The 21,839-nt window shown below is 41.9% G+C and overlaps 1 protein-coding gene across 4 annotated transcripts in view; it reads right to left on the reverse strand.

Annotated features, from left to right (window-relative positions):
• The window catches only part of ccdc18 (coiled-coil domain containing 18), a 140,892-nt gene that overhangs the window by 22,841 nt on the left and 96,212 nt on the right, over positions 1-21,839 (reverse strand). For all 4 annotated transcript variants that reach the window (XM_041208706.1, XM_041208705.1, XM_041208707.1 and 1 more), the window contains 3 exons: positions 16,116-16,215; positions 15,103-15,219; positions 5,019-5,162 (listed from right to left, as the gene is read on the reverse strand). In XM_041208706.1, coding sequence (XP_041064640.1) covers positions 5,019-5,162; positions 15,103-15,219; positions 16,116-16,215 — 361 coding nt within the window. The remainder of the gene's footprint in view (positions 1-5,018; positions 5,163-15,102; positions 15,220-16,115; positions 16,216-21,839) is intronic.

Below are 21,839 nucleotides of genomic sequence, written 5' to 3' on the forward strand. Positions count from 1 at the left end.
TCATCTTCAATCTCTCTTTCCAAGGTCCATCAGCATTGTTGCCTCCCAAAACTTTGCCAATCTTTCTTGCAACTCCATGTGTGAACCTCAAGGTTTTCACCTCTGTCACAGCACCAAATAGCCTGAATTAGTCACAAATTACATCCTCTATGTTTGTGATGCATTATCCTTCTGATGCTGCATAACTTCTATGCTGCTTTTGATACCTTTGATCACAAAACCCTACTCCAACACCTCTCCACAGCTCAGTAGGACTACCTTCACTTTGTTCCAGCCATGCTTATCTGAGTGTAACCAGAGCATCTTCAGCAATCTCTCTTCCTGTTCGCACCGTTACTCCTGGAACCCTCCTATATCTTCTTTACATGCTATCTCTTAGTGACATCATCCCCAGACGTGGGGCAATTTTCCTCATATATGTTGATGTTACCCAACTGCACCTCAACACCACTCCCCTCCACTGTCTCTGTGTTGTCAGACTACATCTCTTTAGTAGTTTTGAATAAACTGCAATTTCTTCCAGTTAAACAGTGGGAAAATCAAAGGCTACAGTTTCAGCTCCTACCACAAACCTTATAGTCTTGCGATCAACTCCATCTCACTCCCCAGTGTCTTAGACTGAACTAGATTGTTTGCAACCATTGTATCTCATTCGACCCTAAGCCGAACTTCTGACCCCATATCGTAACAAAAAAAAACTACATGCACCTTCAAAACATCACCGGCCTTCACTATTATCTCAGCCTTCTAATCAAACCCTCAGCCATGTTTTGTCACCTTCAGATTCGACAATTCTAATGCTCTCCTGGCCTGTCTCCCATCCTCCACTACCCACACCCAGGCTAACCAGCTCATCTATAATTGCTGTCCATACCCTACCCCCACCACCTCCCATTCATCAATCATCTCTGTGCATGCTGGCCTAACACCATCTCCAAAAGTCTCCAAGTTAGAATTCACATTTTGTGTTTAAGGTCATTTCTGGCCTAACCCTTAATCTTCCCCAGCCTTAAATAAGCCTTCCATTCCTCCAATTCTGTCCTTGCGCTTTCATCCTATGACAGGCTGACAGATTTCTAATACCAATGACATAAAGGGATATGGGGATAGTGTGGGAAAACAGCATTGAAGTGGATGATCAGCCGTGATCATATTGAATGGTGGAGCAGGCTCAATAGGCTGAATGGCCCACTCCTGCTCCTAAGTTCCTATCTATTCCTCCAGGACACTCCTGACAGCCATGCCTTCAGTTGCAAAAGTTCCATTCTCTGGAATTCCTATCCCTCTCACCTCCTTTAAGTCCCTACCAAAGCCCACCTCTTTAACTAAATTTCTGGACACCCCTCTGAAAATCTCCTTTGACTCAACATCCAACTTTTTTTCTCATTTTGCCTCTGCCAAGTACATTGGGTGTTTTTCTACATTTAATAAGGTATACAAGTTACTCATTTAAATAGCTCAAAGGACATATTCAAATTTGAAAATCCCACATTGCTTGATAAAGGGAGAATATAGGACAATGATTCACAATGGTGCCAGGATGAGTGCATCTCCAACAACACTCAAGAAGCTTAACGCCATCCAGGACAAAGCAGCCCGGTTGATTGGCACCTCTTCCACAAACATCCACCCCCTCCACCAAAGACGACCAGTGGCAGTAGTGTGTACCATCTACAAGATGCACTGCAGAACCTCACCAAGGCTCCTTAGGCAGCACCTTCCAAACCCACAACCACTACCATCTAGAAGGACAAGGGCAGCAGATACATGGGAACATCACCATCTGCAAATTCCCCTCAAAGCCACTCACCATCCTGACCTGGAAATACCGCATCCACCGTTGCTTCACTGCCGCTGGGTCAAAATCCTGGAACTCCCTCTCTAACAGCACTGTGGGTGTACCTACACCACAGGGACTGCAGCAGATCAAGAAGGCAGCTCACCACCACTTTCTCAAGGGGAATTAGGAATGGGCAATAAATGCTGGCCTAGCCAGCAACACCCACATCCCATAAATGAATTAAAAAAGAAAAAAAAATGAAATTGTCTTAGTTTATATTGCCTTCCCTTCAAAACTGATTGAAGTAAGAAGGCACAAGTAGAATTTTAAAATAACATGCCTTGTCACCAAATCACAGAATTGCTATGGCACAGAATGGGGCCATTTGGCACATCGTGTCTACACCAGCTCTCTAAATGAGCATTATGACTTAGTGCCATTCTCCTGCATTTTCTCCATTGCCTATTCAAATAATCATTTTAATGCCTTCTTGAATGCCTCGATTGAACCTGCTTCCACAACAATTCCAGGCAGTGCATTCCAGATCGAACTACTCACTTTTTCTCACATCACATTTGCTTTGTTTGTATATCACTTTAAATCTGTATCCTTTTGTTCTCTGTCCTTTTACGAGTGGGAACAGTTTCTCCCTATCTACTCTATCCAGTCCCCTCGTGACTTTGAATACCTCTATCAAATCTCCTCTTAATCTTCTCCTCTCCAAGGAATACAATCCCAACTTTCCCAATCTATCTTCATAACTGAAGTTTCTCATCCCAGGAACCATTCTTGTAAACCTCTACTGCACTCTCTCCAATGGGTTCATATCCTTCCTATAGTGTGGTGCCCAGAACGGTACACAATACTCCAGCTGAGGTCTAACTAGGGTCTTATATAAGATGAGCATAACCTCTTTGCTCATATGCCCTATGCCCCTATTACTAAAGCCTGTGTAAACATTGTATGCTTTATTAACTGCTCTCTCCACCTGTCCTGCCACCTTCAATGATCTATGCACGTATATATCCAGGTGCCTCTGCTCCTGCACACCATTAAGAATTGTACCCCTTATTTTATATTTTCTCTCCATGTTCTTCCTACCAAAATGCATCACCTCACACTTTTCCACATTAAATTTCTGCCACCTATCTACCCATTCCACCAACTTGTCTATGTCCTTTTGAAGTTCTACACCTCTCCTCCTCACAATTTACAATGATTCCAAGTTTCATATCATCCACAAACTTTGAAATTGTTCCCTGCATACAAAGATCTAGATCATTAATATATATCAGAAAAAGCAAGGGTCCCAATACCAGCCCCTGGAGAACTCCACTACAAATCTTCCTCCAGCCTGAAAAATATCCATTGACCATTATCCTGTTTCCTATTACTCAGCCAATTTTGTATTTACATCACTACTGCCCCTTTTATTCCACGACCAAAACTTTTTTCACAAGTCTGCTGTGTGACACTGTATCAAATGCCTTTTGAAAGTCCGTGTACACCACGTCAACAACATTATCCTAATCTACCCTCTGTTACCTCTTAAAAAACCTCCAGCAAGTTACTTAAACATGACTTCCCCTTTAGAAATCCATGCTGGCTCTTCCTAATCAACCCACATTTTGCCACGTGACTACTAATTTTATCCCAAATAACTGTCTCTAGAATCTTGCCACTGCATTTAAACTGACTGGTCTGTAATCGTTGGGCTTATCCTTACAACCTTTTTAAGCAAGGGAGTAATTTTTGCACTTCTCCAGTCCTCTGGCACCTCCCCTAAGTCTAAGGAAGACTGAAAGATGATGATCAGTGCCTCTGCAATTTCCACCCGGTGCCTTGTCAACTTTAAGTACCAACAGTTTATCTAACACTTCTTCCTGATTAATTTTGGACTCTTCTGGTGACTGTGCCTGAACCATTTCTTCTTTAAAGGTAGCCCATTGTTCAGCTACAGTTTTTCACACCAAGCTTTGGTTCCAGTGTAGCCAGCCCAGCTCAGTTCTTGCCCCATTGAAGTGGGCTCTCCCCCAGTTAATTATTCTTACTCTGGATTGCACATTGTCCTTTTCTGCCATCATCCTAAACCTTACAATACAATGATCACTGTCTCCTAAATGTTCCCCCATTGATACGTGATCTACTTGGCCCACCTCATTTCCAAGAACCAGGTCAAACAGTGCCTCTTGTTGGACTGGACATGTAGAAAATCCTCCTGAACACAATCTAAGAACTCTTGTCCCTCTCTGCCCTTTATACTACCACTGTCCCAGTCTACATTTAGGTAATTAAAGTCCCCCATTATAACTATTCTATAATGTTTGTGTCTCTTTGTAATTTCCTTGCAGATTTGTTCCTCTACATCCTTCCCTCTAGTTGGCGGTCTATAGATTACACTGAGCAATATAATTGCATCCTTTTTGCATCTTAGCTCTAGCCAAATTGATTCAGTCCTTGAACGCTGTGGGGCATCCTCTTTCTCCAGCACTGCAATGCTCTCCTTAACCAATACTGCCACCTCTCCTCCTTTTCTTCCTTTCTTATCTTTTCTGAACACCTTGTACCCAGGAATATTTAACACCCAGCCCTGCCCTTCCTTGAGCCAGGTCTCTGTTATCACAACAATATCATATTTCTAAAGAGCAATTGGTGCTTGTAACTCCACAATCTTATTTACTATACTCCATGCATTCACATACATGCACAGTAACCCTGATTTAGATTTCATAACTTTCTCCCTTACTCCGACTCCACCTAACTTACTATTTTCTATACTTGTGCTATCTGTCACTCCCTGTATTTTGTACACCCTGGTATTCCCCTCTAATCGTCTCTCCTAGTTCCCACACCCCTACCAAGTTAGCTCAAAGCCCTCCAAACAGCACTGGCAAAACGCCCCACTACGAACACCTCCACATTTGATTACGCCAATGTTCTCTTTACTGGTCTTCCATTCGTCACCGTCCATAATGTACAGCTCCAAAAACTCTGCTGCTTGTATTCTATCCTATACCAAGTGCCTTTCCTATTACCCCATTAGTGCCAAACTAATTTGGCTCCCAGTCCCCCACCACCCCAAATTTAAAGTTCTTGGGCACATCGTTAAGTTTTTCTGTGGCTTTAACCCCCGTTTCAGTAATCAACTCTAGTCAGCCAAGCTTTCCCACATTCCACATTAAAGAAGCTACTTATCTGTGTAAGTTTCTGTTGCTGAACTATACTTGGTTATATTTACCTGCTCGTATTCCTTGATCTGTATATCCTTTCCTTCAACTTCACTTCTCATCTGATTTATTTGTTGTTCTCTTTGTAGCAGCTTAAAGTCTTTTTCACATAACTCTTCTTGTATGAGCTGTAGTTTTTCATCCAAAGTTTCCACCTAGCCATACAAAGTGACGTTAGAGTTAGTTTCATTGTCAAGAGGCAATGTGAATAGGTAATTTGGGTACCACAGAGATTCAGATCGAAAGAGACATACTTACTGCTCAGCCATGTTCCTTAAATCAGGAAATGCTGAACTGGCATTTGTATTCAACCAAGGGAGCAAAAAAAAGAAGTACTTGGGCATAAAATTTTGCTTTTGTCTACTAAAAAGTGACATATTAGCAATATAGATATGGCCTTTCTGATTCTTCCTTTCCAATGTTCTAAAAAAATAATTTTAGCTGTTCAAGCATACAATATTGAATATTTAACTACATACTCTGTATTAACAATTTCCTCAAGTGAAAGCTAAAATTCTAGACTGAGTAAAGCTGTACAAAGGATCTCCTGATATCTATAGTATCCATATAGAGAACAGTTACAGGTAAATTGTGCAACCACTTTGCTATCTGAATGATATCTATCTAATTTTGTTGAAGCACACTTGTAGAGAAATTGGGGGTATAGAAATGGAGCCTGTTTTCTGTTGCCATATGAACCATACATAATCTGCCAGACCTTTGTTGGCCCTTTGCTCATTTCAAATAATCTTGGTGGCTGCCACTCAGGAGTATGGAGTGAAAGCTGGAAAGACTTTATCTACTTTTAGCAATAGTTCCACCCACACACACAAAACTGTACTTGTCCCAGTTAAATACCATTTGCCAAATGAGGGCCCCAACACACAAGGGCTGCTTGTGGTTTAAGCTGTTCTACCATCCTAACTATTGCACAAATCTTTGCATCAGAGATAAAAATGTGGATCATTCCACAGCATCTTCATCTAGATCATTAATAATTACAGTAAAGAGTGAAAATCCCTGTAGGCACCACTGGTGTCCAAGCAAATCCACAGTCATTGTAAAGGGGAGTGGAAATCTGGAACTCTCTCCTGCAAAAGGCAGTAGAGTTCATCAGTTGAAAGTTTCAAGACTAAGATTTACAGAATTTTGTTGGACAACAGTATTCATTAAGGGTTATGGTACAAAAGTGGGTGCTTGGAGTTAAGATCGAGATCAGCCATGACATAACTAAATGGTGGAACAGGATCAAGGGGCTGGGCACCATACTCCTGTTACTGTAACAACTTATAACAACATTCCGTCTATATCAGGCTTGTAAAATATGGGACCTGCGGGCCACCATCAGGCCCACAGACCAGGTATTCAAATTGCCTATAAGTGAAGTTGAAGATTCTGCAAGGAGCAGCTTCACCAATCACAGGCTGTTTCTACTACCGCATGACTACTGAACGGGGAGACGGGGGCGCACGAGCGAGTGAGTGCACGATCGAGAATGTGTGAGAGATAGAGAGAGGGAGAGAGAAAAAATGTGTGGGTGTGTGAGAGAGAGTGAGGGTGTGTGAGTGCGTGCATATGAGACAGTGCATGCATTTGAGAGTGAGTGCATGCATGAGTGCATGTGAGTGAGAGTATATGTGAATAAGACCGTGTGAGTGCATGTGTGTCTAAGAGAGAGAGAGAATGAGTGTGTGTGTGAGCAAGAGTAAGTGAGAATGAAGGAGTGAATGAGTGTGCGTGTGCGCATGAGTTGAGTGCGTGTGTCTATGTGGCTGAATAAGAAAGAGTGAGTGTGAGTGTGAGAAAGAATGAGTGAGAGAGAGAGAGTGCGAGTGTGTGTGGATGTGGGTGTGTGAAAGAGAGAGAGAGAATGTGAGTGAGTTAGTGTGTGCGTGTGTGTGTGTGTGTGTGTGTGTGTGTGTGTGGGGGGGGGTGTGTGTGAGAGAGAGAGAGAGTGAGTGAGTGAATGAATATGTGTGTGGATGTGAGAGAGTGTGTGTGTGTGTGTCTGGCTCTCTCCCAATCTCAGGGTTCACTCTCACCCTCACCTCCACACAACACACTTGCATCAATTCACACAATGGGTATGGGTGAAGGTGAAAAAGTAAGCACCCTGAGACTCTGAGTGTGCCAGGCAAACACAATTTGACCCTCTCTCTCGCTTAGTTATCTTTATTAATTACTTTGTTTTTAAATCATCAATTTATTGCTTTGACATTGCTTTATTTTTGCTCAGCAAATTGTTTCTTTTCTTCATACCGCATTTTATTGAAATTCATGCTTAACACTGCACCAAACATTAGCTTTCCAAAATTTGTATAGAGTGAGAAAAAAATTAAAATATGGCCCCTCACACAAAAAGGTTGGACAAGCCTGGTCTACACACATGCAGCGAATTCTTCATCACTGCAGCAGCTTCCCACTGTTTGTTCAGGATGTTTTGTAGAGCAATGCAATGCGAGGTATCTTATCAAATGCTTCCTGAAAATCCAAGTCGTCAAGGTCAAGATTCCCTCATCCACTAACTTTAATACTGCTTTAAAAAATTCAATCAAATTAGTAAAACATGACTTTCTATTCCAGAAGGTAAGTTTAATACTACTTATAACACATTCACTGACTAGGTAATCATTTATAGCATCCAGAGACTCCAGGTAATGCTCTGGGAGCCAGAGTTCGAATCCTGCCACAGCAGATGGTGGAATTTGAATTTTAAAAAGATCTGGAATTAAAAACGTCCAATGATGACCATGAAACCATTGTCAATTGTCGTGAAAACCCATCTGGTTCATTTAGGGAAGAAAATCTGTTGTCCTCACCTGGTCTGGCCTACATGTGACTCCAGATCCACAGTAATGTGGTTGACTTTTAAATGCCCTCTAAAATGGCCTAGCAAGCCACTCAGTCGTGTCAAACTGTTAAAAAGCCAGTGAAAAGGAATGAAACCAGACGGACCACCCAGCATCAACCTAGGCACCGTAAAATACAACGGCAAACCCAGCCCCATCTACCCTACAAAGTGCTCCTTGCTAGCATCCAGGGACTTGTGCTAAAATTGGGAGAACCATCTCACAGACTAGCCAAACAAGAGCCTGACCTTGTCAAACTCACAGAATCATACCTTACAGATCATGTCCCAGACACCACCATCGCCATCCTTAGGTATGTCCTGACCCACTGGCAGGAAAGACCCAGTAGAGGTGGCGGCACAGTGGTATACAGTCAAGAGGGAGTTGTCCTGGGAGTCCTAATCATCGACACGGGTCCCCATGAAGTCTCATGACATCAGGTCAAACATGGGCAAAGAAACACCCTGCTGATGAGGAAGCACTGAGGGTGGCAAGGGTGCAGAATGTACTCTGGGTAGGGGGACTTCACTGTCCATCATCAAGAGTGGCTCGGTAGCACCGCCACAGGCCAAGTTTGCTGACTCCTAAAGGACACAGCTGCTAGGTGAGTCTGTGGCAGGTGATGAGGGAACCAAGAGGGAAAAATATACTTGACCTCATCCTCACCAATCTGCCTGCCGCAGATGCATGACAGTATTGGTAGGAGTGACCACTGCACAGTCATTGTGGAGAAGTCCCATCTTGACATTGAGGATACGCTCCATCGTGTTGCGTGGCATTAGCACTGTGCTAAATGGGATCGATTTCGAACAGATCTAGCAACACAAGATTGGGCATCCATGAGGTGCTGTGGGCCATCAGCAGCAGCAGAATTGTACTCAACCACAACCTGTCACCTCATGGCCTGGCATATCCCCCACTCCACCATTATCATCAAGCCAGAGGATTAAGCCTGGTTCAATGAAGAGTGCAGGAGGGCATGCCTGGAGTAGCACTAGGCATACCTAAAAAATGAGGTGTCAACCTGGTGAAGCTACAACCAGAACTACTTGCATGCCAAACAGCATAAACTGCAAGTGATAGACAGAGCTAAGCAATTCCACAACTAACGGATCAGATCTGAGCTCTGCAGTCCTGCCTCATGGAGTCATGAATGCTGGTGGACAATTAAACAACTCATTGGTGGAGGCGGTTCCACAAATATCCCCATCCTCAATGATGGAGGCGCCCAGCATATCAGTGCAAAATATAAGGTTGAGGCATTCGCTACAATGTTCAGCCAGAAATGCCGAGGGATGATCCATCTCAGCCTCCTCCAGAGGTCCCCAGCATCACAGATGCCAATCTTCAGCTAATTCGATTCACTCCGCGTGATATCAAGAAAAAGCTGAAGGCACTGGATACTGCAAAGGCTATGGGGCCTGACAATATTCCAGCAGTAGTGCTAAAGACTTGTGCTCCAGAACTTGCCGCATCCCAAGCCAAACTGTTCCAGTACAGCTACAACACTGGCATCTACCTGGCTATGTGGATATGTCCTGTACACAAAAAGCAGGGCAAATCCAACCTGGCCAATTCCAGCCCCATCAGTCTACTTTCCATCATCAGTAATGGAAGGGGTCATCAACAGTGCTATCAAGTGGTGCTTAATTAGCAATAACCTGCTCACCTGATGCTCAGTTTGCATTCCAACAGGGTTACTCAGCTTCTGACCTCTTTACAGCCTTGGCTCAAACATGGACAAAAAGAGCTGAACTCCAGAGCTGAGGTGAGAGTGATCTGCCCTTGATATCAAGGCAACATTTGACTGATAGTGGCATCAAGGAGCCCTAGCAAAACGAGAGTCAATGGAAATCAGAGGGAAAACTCTCCACTCGTTGAAGCCATACCAAGCACAAAGGAAGACGGTTGTGGTAGTCAATTATCTCAGTTCCAGGACGTCACCGCAGGAGTTCCTCAAGGTAATGTCCTCAGTCCAACCATCTTCAGCTGCTTCATCAATGACCTTCCTTCCAGCATAAGGTCAGAAGTGGGGATGTTTGCTGATGATTACACAATGTTCAGCACCATTCGCGACGCCTCAGATACTAAAGCAGTCCATGTCCAAATGCAGCAGGATCTGAACGATATCCAGGCTTGGGCTGACAAGTGCCAGGCAATGACCATCTCCAAAAAGAGAATCTAAATCATTGCCCCATGACATTCAATGGCATTACCATTACTGAATGCCTCACTATCTGGGGGTTACGATTGACTAGAAAGAACAAGACTAGCCATAAAAATACTGTGGCTACAAGAGCAGATGAGAGGCTAGGAATCCTAGGGGTGACTGTTTAAAAATAAGAGGTCGCTCATTTAAGAGATGAGAAGGATTTTTTTCTCTCAGAGGGTTAAGTGTCTTTGGAACTCTCTTCCTCAAAAGGCAGTGGAAGCAGAGTCTTTGAATTTTTTTTTAAGGCAGAGCTAGAAAGATTCTTGATCAGCAAGGGGGTGAAAGGTTTTCAAGGGTAGGTAGGAATGTGGGGTTGAGGTTACACTCAAATCAGCCATGATCTTATTGAATGGCAGAGCAAGTTTGAGGGGCCGAGTGGCCTGCTCCTGCTCCTAATTCGTATGTTCGTATATATGTTTGTATGTTGTCCATGTCTGAACCAAGGCTGTAATGAGGTCAGGAACTGAGTGGCCCTAGTGGAACCCAAACTGAGCATCAAGTGAGCAGGTTATTGCTAAGCAAGTGCCACTTGATAGCACTGTTGATGACTCCTTCCATCATTTGCGGATAGAGAATAGACTGATGGGGCGGTAATTGTCTGGGCTGCATTTGTCCTATTTGTGTACAGACATACCTGGACAATTTTCCACATTGCAGGATAGATGCCAGTGTTGCAGCTGTACTGGAACAGCTCAGCTAGGGGCATGGCAAATTCTGGAGCACACATAATGGTGGGGATTCAGCAATGGTTATCAACTGAATGTCAAGGGTGATGGTTAGGTCCTCTCTTGTTGCAGATGACCATTTCCTACACTTGTAGGTCACAAATGTTACTTGCCACAGTCAGGCCTGAATGTTGTCCAGGTCTTGCTGCATGTGGGCACACACTGCTTCATTATCTGAGGAGTTGCAAATGGAGGTGAACACTGTGTTATCATTAGTGAACATTCCCATTTCTGACTTTATGATGGAAGAAATATCATTTGTTGATGAAGCAGCTGAAGATGACTGGGCCAAGGACACTGCTCTAAGGAGCTCCTGCAGCAATGTCCTAGGACTGAGATGATTGCCCTCCAGCAACCACAACTATCTTCCTTTTGTGCTAGGTATGACCTCTGAGAGTGGTCCTGATGGAATCTGAAGTGACTATCAGCAGATTATTGTTGAGTAAGTACTGGACTCTGTCATCATTGAGGACGGTGCTATTCATTAAGCATCCTGCTGTGGTTAGTTGTTGAATTGTCCACCACCATCCATGACTGCGTTGGCTGTGGGATCACTTAGCTTGGACTATCGCATGCTGCTTAGGCTGTTTAGCATCCATTTGTCCGGAGTTGTAGCTTCTCCAGGTTGGCACCTCATTTTTAGGTATGCCTGATGTTGCTCCCTGCATTCCTACACTCCTCATTGAACCATGACTTGATGGAAATGGTATATATGCCAGGCCTTGAGGTTACAGATTGTGGTTGAATATAATTCTGCTCCTATTGTTGGCCCACATGGATGCCCAGTTTTAAGCCCCTGGGTCTATTCTGAATCTAACCCATTTAGCACAGTGGTAGTGCCACGCAACACAATGAAGGGGGTCCTCAGTGTGAAAGAGGGACCTCGTCTCCACAAGGACCGTCCAATGGTCACTCCTACCAATACTGTCACTGACAGATGCATCTGCAACAGGTAGATTGGTAAGGAAGAGGTCAGATAGGTTTTTCCCTCTTGCTGGCTCTCTCACCACCTGGCGCAGGCCCAGCCAATTAGATATGTCCTTCGGGACTAGGCCAGCTCGGTCAATAGTAGTGCTATTGAGCTATTCTTGGTGAAAGACAATAAAGTGCTCCATCTAAAGTACATTCTGTGACCTTATCATCCTCAGTGCTTCTTCCAAGTGGTGTTCAACATGGAGGAGAACTAATTCATTAGCTGAAGGAAGGTAGTAGGTGGTGATCAGCAGGCGGTTTCCTTTCTCATGTTTGAGCTGATGTCTTGAAACTCCATGGGGTCTGGTTAATGTTGAGGACTCCCAGTGACATTTCCTCTCAAATATATACCACTGTGCTGCCATCTCTTGTAGACCTATGATACTGGCAGGATATACCAAAGGATTGCGATGGAGGAGTCTGGGACATTGGCTGTAAGATATGATTCTATGAGTATGACTAAGTCAGGATGTTGCTCGATTAGTCTGTGGGACAGCTCTCCCAAGCTTGGTACAAGCCCCCAGATGTTAGTGAGCAGAACTTAGTAAGGCAAGGTGAATTGGGCTGGTTGTGCTGTGGTAGTTTGTAGCCTAGATTGATGCCGGGTGTTCGGTCTGGTTTTATTCAACTTTTCTGTAGCTCTTTGATACAACTGAGTGACATGCTAGGTCATTTCAGAAGGCACCTAAGGGTCATCCACATAGAAGTCACATATAGGCCAGAACAGGATAGCACATTTCCATATCTGAAGGACTTTGACAATCTGGGGAGTTTCATGGTCATCATTACTGAGAGTAGCTTTTTATTCCAGATTTATTTAATGAATTGAATTCAAATTCCCCCAGCTGCCATGATGTGATGTGAACTAATGTCTCCAGAGCATGATTCCAGACCTCTGGATTACTAATTCAGTATTAGCACTACGCTATTTTTCCCGTAACCTCTGTAACATCGCCTGACATCTCCCTTGCCATGGCTCATCTGCTACTGAAACCCTAACTTATGCCTTTGTTACCTCTAGGCTTGAATATTCCTGGCTGGCCTCCCACATTCTATCCTTGGTAAACTTGAGGTCATTCATAACTCTGTGTGACCTGTGTCCAAGCTTGCACCCTCCCATTCACCTAGCTTTCCTGTGTTCACTGATATACATTAGCTCACAGTCAAGCAGAACTCAATTTTTAAATTCTCATCTTCGTTTGCAAATCCCTCCATTGCGTCACATCTCTCTATCTCTCTATCTGTGACATACCTGTGCTTTTCCAATTCTGTCTTCTTAAGCGTACCCAATTTTAATCTGTCCATTGTGCCTTCTAAGGCTCTAAACCCTGGAATTCCCTCCCTATATTCCTTTTCCTCTTTTAAGATGCTCCTGAAAGTTACATCTGGGACCAAACTTTTGGTCACCTGTTGAACACCTCCTTACGTAGCTCACTGTCAAATTTTGTTTCATAACACACCCAAGAAGCCCCTTGGACACTTAACTACTTTCAAGGTGCTATATAAATACATCATTGTTATCCTGGGAATTACATTCTTTTAATTTATAAAAGCGTTTTTGTTCAACTCTTATTTGCCTTTGCACATGATCAGCCAGCCACCTTAGCTTAGTCTTGATATATTCTCTACTTTTGATTTTAGGGACATATACTTCTTTGTGCTTTAATAAAATCAAGGACATACTCTACCATTTAGCTTTCATACCAGTAGCAGCCCCACTAAATTGGGTTGACTAATTGACCAACGACCCCAAGCTCTTTCTCTAATGTCCAATTTAACTCTGAAATGCTCTTCTACTTGTGGTAACATGGACTCTTCTATTGATTATCTCCAAAATAATTTTTCCTTAGACGTCATCATCCACTTAGAACCTGTACTGTCTACCATCCCTATCACAGGTCCTAAAATAATAGTCATGTAGTTATTTTCAAGTCATCTGGCTGTTAAGAATGAATGTGTTGGTATTCAACTTGTCTGACTGCCCTCCATCAGATTAAACGAACTACTTCAAGTTGTACCATCCCCCCTCTTCTCTGGCCAAAACTGTTGCCTTCTCTGAAACCATCCTACATGGCAGAAACAATTTCCAAGTCCTTTTCCCTACTACATATTGCATCCTTATATTGTCTATCCCTCACTATCACCTAAAAAAACAGAACATGAGGGATTCATGGATCTTGGTGTATCCAAAATCAAGACCACTTCCATCGCAACTGTCTCTAAAACTGATCCCTAAATCCTCATTCTATGCCCTCCCATCTGCCTTTCAACCATCTGTGCCCTCATACTTTCTATTCTCTGCAACTTCCCTTCATCTCATTCATAAAATCCCTTGCTATCCTCTCATCCCAGATCACCAACTGCTAGTTAAAATTATCGACCTGCCACTCGAGGGGCACTGCCCCCAACTCCTTTAGAATTGCAATTATCAATCCCTTCAAAAAAATCCACCTAAACATCACCAGTCTTCTCCCAAATATTTATCCTTAGGCTCCAAAGTTAAATATGGTTCTTCCCTACATCTATCAGTTCATTAACAAAACCTAGATACAAACAGAGAGATTGAGGCGTAAACAGACTGACTTCCAATCCAACAATCAGCAGTCTATTGTGCATCCAAAACAATTTTAATTCGCTTCTAGGTGGCTCATTCACAGAATAACAAAACTTAAGTCACAGATCAAGATTGCAGCTTCCTTTGGTCACCCTTCAAGGATTTTTTTTTATTCCTTCACAGGGTGTGGCATCAATGACTAGGCCAGCATTTATTGGCCATCCTAATTGCTCTTGAGAATGTGTTGGTGAGCAACCTTCACAGAAAATGTGTGATTTCTTAAGAAAACAAGATATTACAAAATTCAATGAAAAGCCAGGCAAATCTGACCTATCAACAAACCCCAAACTCATCCTGGCAAATGTTGCAGAGTAACCAGAATAGATTCATTGCTCCCTAGGCTGTCTCTTTATAAAAATATAATTTGCATTCCAAAAAACTATTGAAGCATGATAGTCACCATGGAACTAACTACAAAGCAGTAACAGAAACACAATGGGAAAAAAGATTGAGTTTTTTTTCAAAAAAAGATTGCTGGCAACACAGTAATCTCTCTCTCACTGCTTAGAGGTGCCTCCCTTAATGAAAAGTCTTGAATCACACAGTGCATAAGAGGCCCTTCGGCCCATCGAGTCTGCAGTGACGTGTGTTCTTGTTTTTCCAGTGACATAGCTGAGGCAGAGGATCTAGTGTACTATTTTACTGTGCCACCATTAAAATTCAAGATCAGCTAAGTTAAAGACAAAGTTAAACTTATTATGTTTAAAAAGAGGGACATCAAACCTGTTTAGTGCGCTCCTTAATGTTCAACTCAGATTTCTCCAAAGAACTTTGTAAACAGATAACTTTCTGCTCCATCTCAGTTTTGTGCTCATGTACGTTCATATCCAATTGTGTAAGCTGTGGAATAAAAGATATGCGTAAGCAACTAATCTGGTATTAAGCTTCATAATTTTATATTCTATTTGAACTAGAAATTCCTGTACAGCAAAAGGAAATTTGCAGCTAAAACTTTAATCCTGGATAAAATTCATGTTGATGCTTTAATAATGGGAGCATTCTTCTAAAGAGAAGAATTCATTCTCTATACGATCAGAGTATCTGTCAAACTAGGATAATTTATTGAAGGAAGGGAGTTTCTCTGCAATGTTAAGTATCCCTAATAAGATACTGTAGTTAGGTTGTTAAAATTTTTCCTGAAGGTAAACTTGAAATTGTATTAGATTCTTAGTTTCCTAAAAATTCCAGATAATCAGTTGTCAATTAATAGACCAGCAATCCACCTGAATCATTAACAGCCACATGAAAAATTATAATCCTTTATATCAATGCTGATCCTCAATTCCTGCACTGCAGACATGGCTCAATCTAGATTAATTGCTTAGATATTATCAGCTGACTTCAGATTTCCTAATTTTTAAGAGGCTAATTCAACATCATCAACCTGTCTTTCATCTGGCAAAGTTCCCAACTCCTTCAAAACTGTCATGCCAATTCCCTTAAGGAATCCACCAAAATATCCCCAGTTATTCTCAAATACTGCCCCTACAAGTTCTCATTTGACATTTGAAATATTTTTCACATCTGGTAAAATAATCAAACAAAATATAACGGGACAAATAGCTGAGTACTGGCCTCAAAGCAACCTAAAATTGGCTCCGAAAAGAAAACCAAGAGAAAAAACAGGCGTGAGTAGACATGGAAATTATATATTAAGTTTCAACTGAATAAATAAAACAATAGGCAAAGTACTGAATACCATACACTGATTCAAAATCATTTGTTTCACAAGATACCTGAGCTGCCCTCTGTTGGAGCTCCCATTGCCTATCTTTGAGTGCTTGGTCCATATCAATGATTTTCACATTTCTCTCTTGTAATTCACTTTTATATTGCCTATTGGAGAAAAAAAAATTGTAAAAGTGTGCAAAAATTATGTGCTTTTGTAAAGCAGTCTTAAAAGGATCATGAAGAACTCACTACAAGGAAACTAATCATGATTGCCTTAGCTAAATGGTTCAATAGTCACAAACACCAAATCAGACTCAATTTTGCATTCCTCCATCCAAAGTATTACAATGCTGCTATTTACCAAAGATTTTAAGCGTTCACAGTACCTACGGACAATGGAAGATAGTTAAATTGTCCATTGCAACAATTGCTCATTGTTGAGATTATACTATTATTAGGGCAACTTGATTTGGTGTAGTACAACATATCCCAAGTTTCTACACCAAACAGATGTAGCATGATTAGTTGCTCAAGTATTGCAGTTTTGCAGTAAAAGTGCAATGAATGTGCAAATTATAAGTGGGTCGTAGTGATAGCAAAACCACTTGCCTGCCCCCTTATCATAACCTGCTGTCTACTTGAGTTAAGTATCCTAAAAGTCTAACTTCAAGGCTAAAAAGAAACACATTAAATGTTCTGGGTTCATTCGGGAGATTTTCCAGTGAAAGAACTAGTAAAGAAGGTCCAGTACTAGCAACAAGCTTAAAAAAAAATCATACATCATTATTCGTAAAAGCTTTAAGATGGTCTCCAGGGAGATTATCAATTCCTTCCAACTGCCCTGAACTAAAGTACCCAACAAAAAACTGCTCCAAATAATTACCACATGTACCAGGTCACAAGATACCAGAAAACATGGAATACTGAAAGAAATTAGGAGTGGAAAGCATTTCTCTTTTCCTCTAATAAGCATGAATGGTCAAGAACATGACATCTACAATAAATATTTATGACAAGATAAAAAGGGTTCCATGCTGTCTAAATAGCTTTCTCATTTTAAACTTAGAGAAAACAAAAAGATTTTTAAACATATCGACTTGTTTACCACTTCAGATAAATTTTCCAAATTAAGTTTTCAATTCTGTAGACATTTGGAAAAAATTAGCTGCCTAATGTGCAATGCCAATTCCTGCAGGGTCTGCTGCCTTTTATATGGTTTTCAAATACAGTATAATTATTTTCAAGTCAGAGTTAAACTTAGAAGCACATTAAATAGAATCCATGTGGGCTATACAAAAAGCGATTTGTAATAGCTTGGGTTATTTTTAACCCTTACACAACAGAATAAACATGAGCAGCACAGTTTCAATAAATAACTGAAGGCAGCCGACCACTTCACCCATTACCTTCAGCTTGCCTATCCTTTCAGTAACAGAATGAGGTTACAGTCAGCTATGGAAACTTAAACTTCCATGCTGTTCTGTACCTAGCTGCATAGTGAACAGAACGCACTATACCAACACAACCCATCATCTCATCAACTAGAATCATATAGCACAGAGGAGGCCATTTGGCTTGTACCAGATCTATCAACTGGTCCTACTCTTCTGTTCTTCCCCTACTACCCTGCAAATTCTTTCTTTTGAAAGTATAAATTTAAAGTATACACCTATAGGCTATTGGCATGGAAACTTACTCCTATCACTTAAAACTGATTGTTACATTGCTCTGCAAGTGATAGGCCGGTCCAATTCTTAAAAACTAAAACACAGGGCTGCAACAATACTGCATTAACGAATGCTGGTGGAAAAATTCCCATCAGTTTCTAATTGCAGAAACTATAATACTTGTTTCAATTAAACTTTCATCTATCCAGTGAAAGCAAAATGAGAAGCCCCTCAATGTGGAATTCAAAACATTTTCCACATTAATAAGTTATTTAGGATTGAACAAAGTCAATTTATAGTAAAGAAAATCATGATACGTTCTCCAATGTAAGGTGTGCTTTGTGTGAGTGATTGAACAATTACATTAACCTCTGTTAGATTCAGTTATAAATAGAAGGTCCTACATAAAACAAGTTGGAGCAATTTCAATCCAATTCCTCATGAATCGAGTTGATAAAGCAGAACTGGTCACCAGTTAATTAGTAATATTGCTCAGCGACCATAAGAAACAACTTAGGTGGGAAAACTGTAAACAACAGTGCAATAAAATGGTATGTTGGCCTTCATTGCGAAAAGAATTGAGTACAGGAACAAGGATGTCTTAATGCAGCTGTACAGGGTCTTGGTGAGACCACAACTGGAGTGTGCAGTTTTGGTCTCCTTACCTAAGAAAGGATATACTTGCCATAGAGGAAATGCAGCAAAGGTCCGCCAGACTGATTCCTGGGAATGGCAGGATTGTCGTATGAGGAGAGATCGGATCAACTAGGCCTGTGTCCACTGGAGTTTGGAAGAATGAGAGGGATCTCATTGAAACGTAAAAAATTCTGACTGGGCTGGACAGTCTGGATGCAGGGATGATATTTCCTCTGGCTGAGGGATCTAGAACAAGGGGTCACGGTCTCAGGATATGGGGGTAGGCCATTTAGGACCGAGATGAGGAGAAACATCTTCACTCAGAGGGTGGTAAACCTGTGGAATTCTCTACTACAGTAGGCTGTGGAGGCCAAGTCACTGAATATATTTAAGGAGGAAATAGATTTCTAGACTCTAAAAGGCATCCAAGGCTATGGGAGAGAGTGGGAGTGTGACTTTGAGATAAAAGGATCAGCATTGATCATATTGAATTGCGGAGAAGACTCAAAGGGCCAAATGACCTACTTCTGCTCCTATTTTCTATGTTTTTAAAATACCTCTGTTTTGAGGCTGGATTAAAATACTTGATTAAGAAACTTTGCTACACCAGACGTTCTTTGTACAGACATAAAATGGAGGTGGTGCGGTGGAGGGCACAGGAGCTGGGGGCAGGATAGGTGTTGAAACTTTATTTTGATGGCAGCGCAAAATGGGTGCTTATCAAATCTGGACCCCATTTTACACTGCGTCAGATCTTCAATGAAAACAGAGTTGGCTTGCTAAACAGGCAATCAATTACTATTGCCTATTTCTGCTACTGCTGAAGTCAAATTTCTATCCATAGGTCTTCAGAGTGAAAACTCATACTGTGCTTCAGCATTGATATCATTCACTTGGGGACCACAAAAATCGTGACCGATCTTAGAAGAATCAAAAAATTAAATTCCACCTTTTAAGTGCAAACAAGTTAAATTAACAATTTTGAAATGCCATATTCCTATTTGTGCAACTACTGTATGCTCCCATTTACCAAGTGCTGATTTTCATTATTAAGTTAAAACAGGGCAACATAAGGGAAACTAGCATCATTTCTTTCCTCCAGTAGAAGTATACATTTGTAAATTTAAAATAATTAAAATAATAAATTATCTTCCAAAAATATCCAAATACCCACATAATAGGATATTCACTCATGGACATTCCAACTTAGATCAAAAAGCTTTTTAACAGCACAAAAGAAGTTCTCATATTATTTTCTTCTTCCCCTTGTCCTGAGAGGATGAATGTTTCAATCCCAAAAGAGAGTCTAAGTGACAAGGTAACTATTTCTTTTTCAAAACAAGGTTTGAAGAGATTCCTTGTCTTGTTTATTAAGCTGCATGTGATTTAAGCATTTACTAGAAAACAAGCTTTAATAGGAGTCATACAAAACCAAAGTGCGTGATTTATATTACTTATATAGAATAAAGTTTGGTTTCATGTAAAAATACAGCAGCAGTGGAAGCAGCTGGTCTTGAGGGTGGATATACTGTGGCGAGTATCTCACCTCCTGACCCTCCAAAGCCTTTCCTCATTCACAGGTTGCAAGTCAGGAATGTGGTGGAATAATTCCCACTTGCCTGAATCAGTGCAACTCCAACATCATTTAAGAAGCTCAACACCATTCAGACCAAGCAGCCCACTCGACTGGCATCCCATTCACCACCTTAAACATCTGCTCCCTCCACCTTGGCTGTATTGTGTACCATCTACAAGGTGCAGTTTAACAACTCATCAAGGCTTCTTCAACAGCACCTTCCAAACCTATGAGCTCTACCATCTAGAAGGTCAAGGGCAGCAGATGCATGAGAACACCACCACTAGCAAGATCCTCCTCCAAGCCACACACCATTTTGACTTGGAAATAGATTCTGTTCCATCATTGTTGTTGGGTCAAAATGCTGGAACTCTACTTAACAGCACCTTTGGGTACACCTATACCATAAGGACTGTGGTGTTTCAAGAAGGCGACTCACTGCCATCTTCTCAAGGGCAATTAGGCGTGGCCATTTCAGACTGGGATGAGGAGAATTTCTTCAGAAGATTGTGAATTTTTGGAATTCTCTACCCGAGGGGGCTTTGAATTCTCAGTCATTGGGGTATATTAAAGGCCAGAATTTTATGCTCCCCCACCAGTGGGTTTTTAAGTAGGGAGAAAATTGAAGGGATGGGATTCCCTCTGGGTTCCCGCCCCGACCACGCAGTGATTTCACGCTGGGGCAGGCAAGGAATTAAACAGGAAGCTTGCCCATGACCCAATTAAGGCACTTAAGTAGCCAATTATTGGCCACTTAAGGGCTGCTTCATCCTCAGCCTCAATTTTTAGGCTGGCGAGAGGATTGACCTTCCATGGGGGAAGCCAGAAATTCAATGGACAAGATCTCAAGGTGGGTGGGGGGGTATGGAGGCTATGCCTCCATCATAAGCCCCCTTCTGAAGTCGGGTGCCCCCCCCCCACCCTCCCACCCCCCATCCACCCCAGCCTTAAGATCTGGTGGCCTCTTGTCCTTCCCACCGCCCCCAGGGACCCGTTGTACCCCCATAAACATCCCCGCCCCCACCATGGGACCCCTTGAACCTGCCTTGGCTTCTAGTGCCCAGACTTAGTCTCAGGCATCCTCATGCATTTCGTCTTCAGTCCACTGCAGCTCTTGTCACTGCAGGGACAGGAGAGCTGCAGGCTAATAAGATTGGCCGGCAGCACTCTAAAGTGGGGCTTCCTCCCAAGTAAGAGGCGGAAGTCCCGCCTGCAGCCACTTAATGCTCATTCGTGCGTGATATGGGTGTGAGGCACTCAGAGTTAGCGGGGAACTCTTTGGATGGCAGGAAGTGAGACCCCGCCATCTGAAAAATTCAGGTCTAAGGGAATCAAGAGACATGGGGATCAGGAGGGAAAGTGGAATTGAGGTAAAGGATCAGCTATTATCTTGTTAAGTGATGGAACAGGCTCGCTCAACAGGCTGTATGACCTACTCTTGCACTTACTTGTTACTGTACGCAATTAAGCAATCTATTGCTGCAGTGGATGGAAAATAATCTCATACGAAAAATAATTGTGCAAATTCTCATGTTAGAGGATGTAAACAGTATAAGTATTGAAATAATGCAAAAGAGAAACTCTTAATATATAGGTGAGTCTAATATTAAAGGTATATTGAAAACTGAACAAAAACCACTCCTAAATGGATTAAGTTAATTTCAGTCTTCCTGCTGCCACCTTCCAGAGTAACACATTTGCCTTTTTATATTTTTCCTAATCTGCAGAGAGTTACTTTGTTGATGTCAGCATAGCAGCTCCAAGAGGAAAGGAGACCTGAAATAGTGGACCCCAAATGTACTAAAATTAGTTATGTCATCTACCAGGTAATAATTTTCTTACAATAATTTAGATAGGGATAATACAATGCATTGAACACATCACAGCCTTCTCAACTCTCACTTCTGTCT

This window comes from Carcharodon carcharias, chromosome 16, assembly GCF_017639515.1.
Source record: "Carcharodon carcharias isolate sCarCar2 chromosome 16, sCarCar2.pri, whole genome shotgun sequence".
Taxonomy (NCBI): domain Eukaryota; kingdom Metazoa; phylum Chordata; class Chondrichthyes; order Lamniformes; family Lamnidae; genus Carcharodon; species Carcharodon carcharias.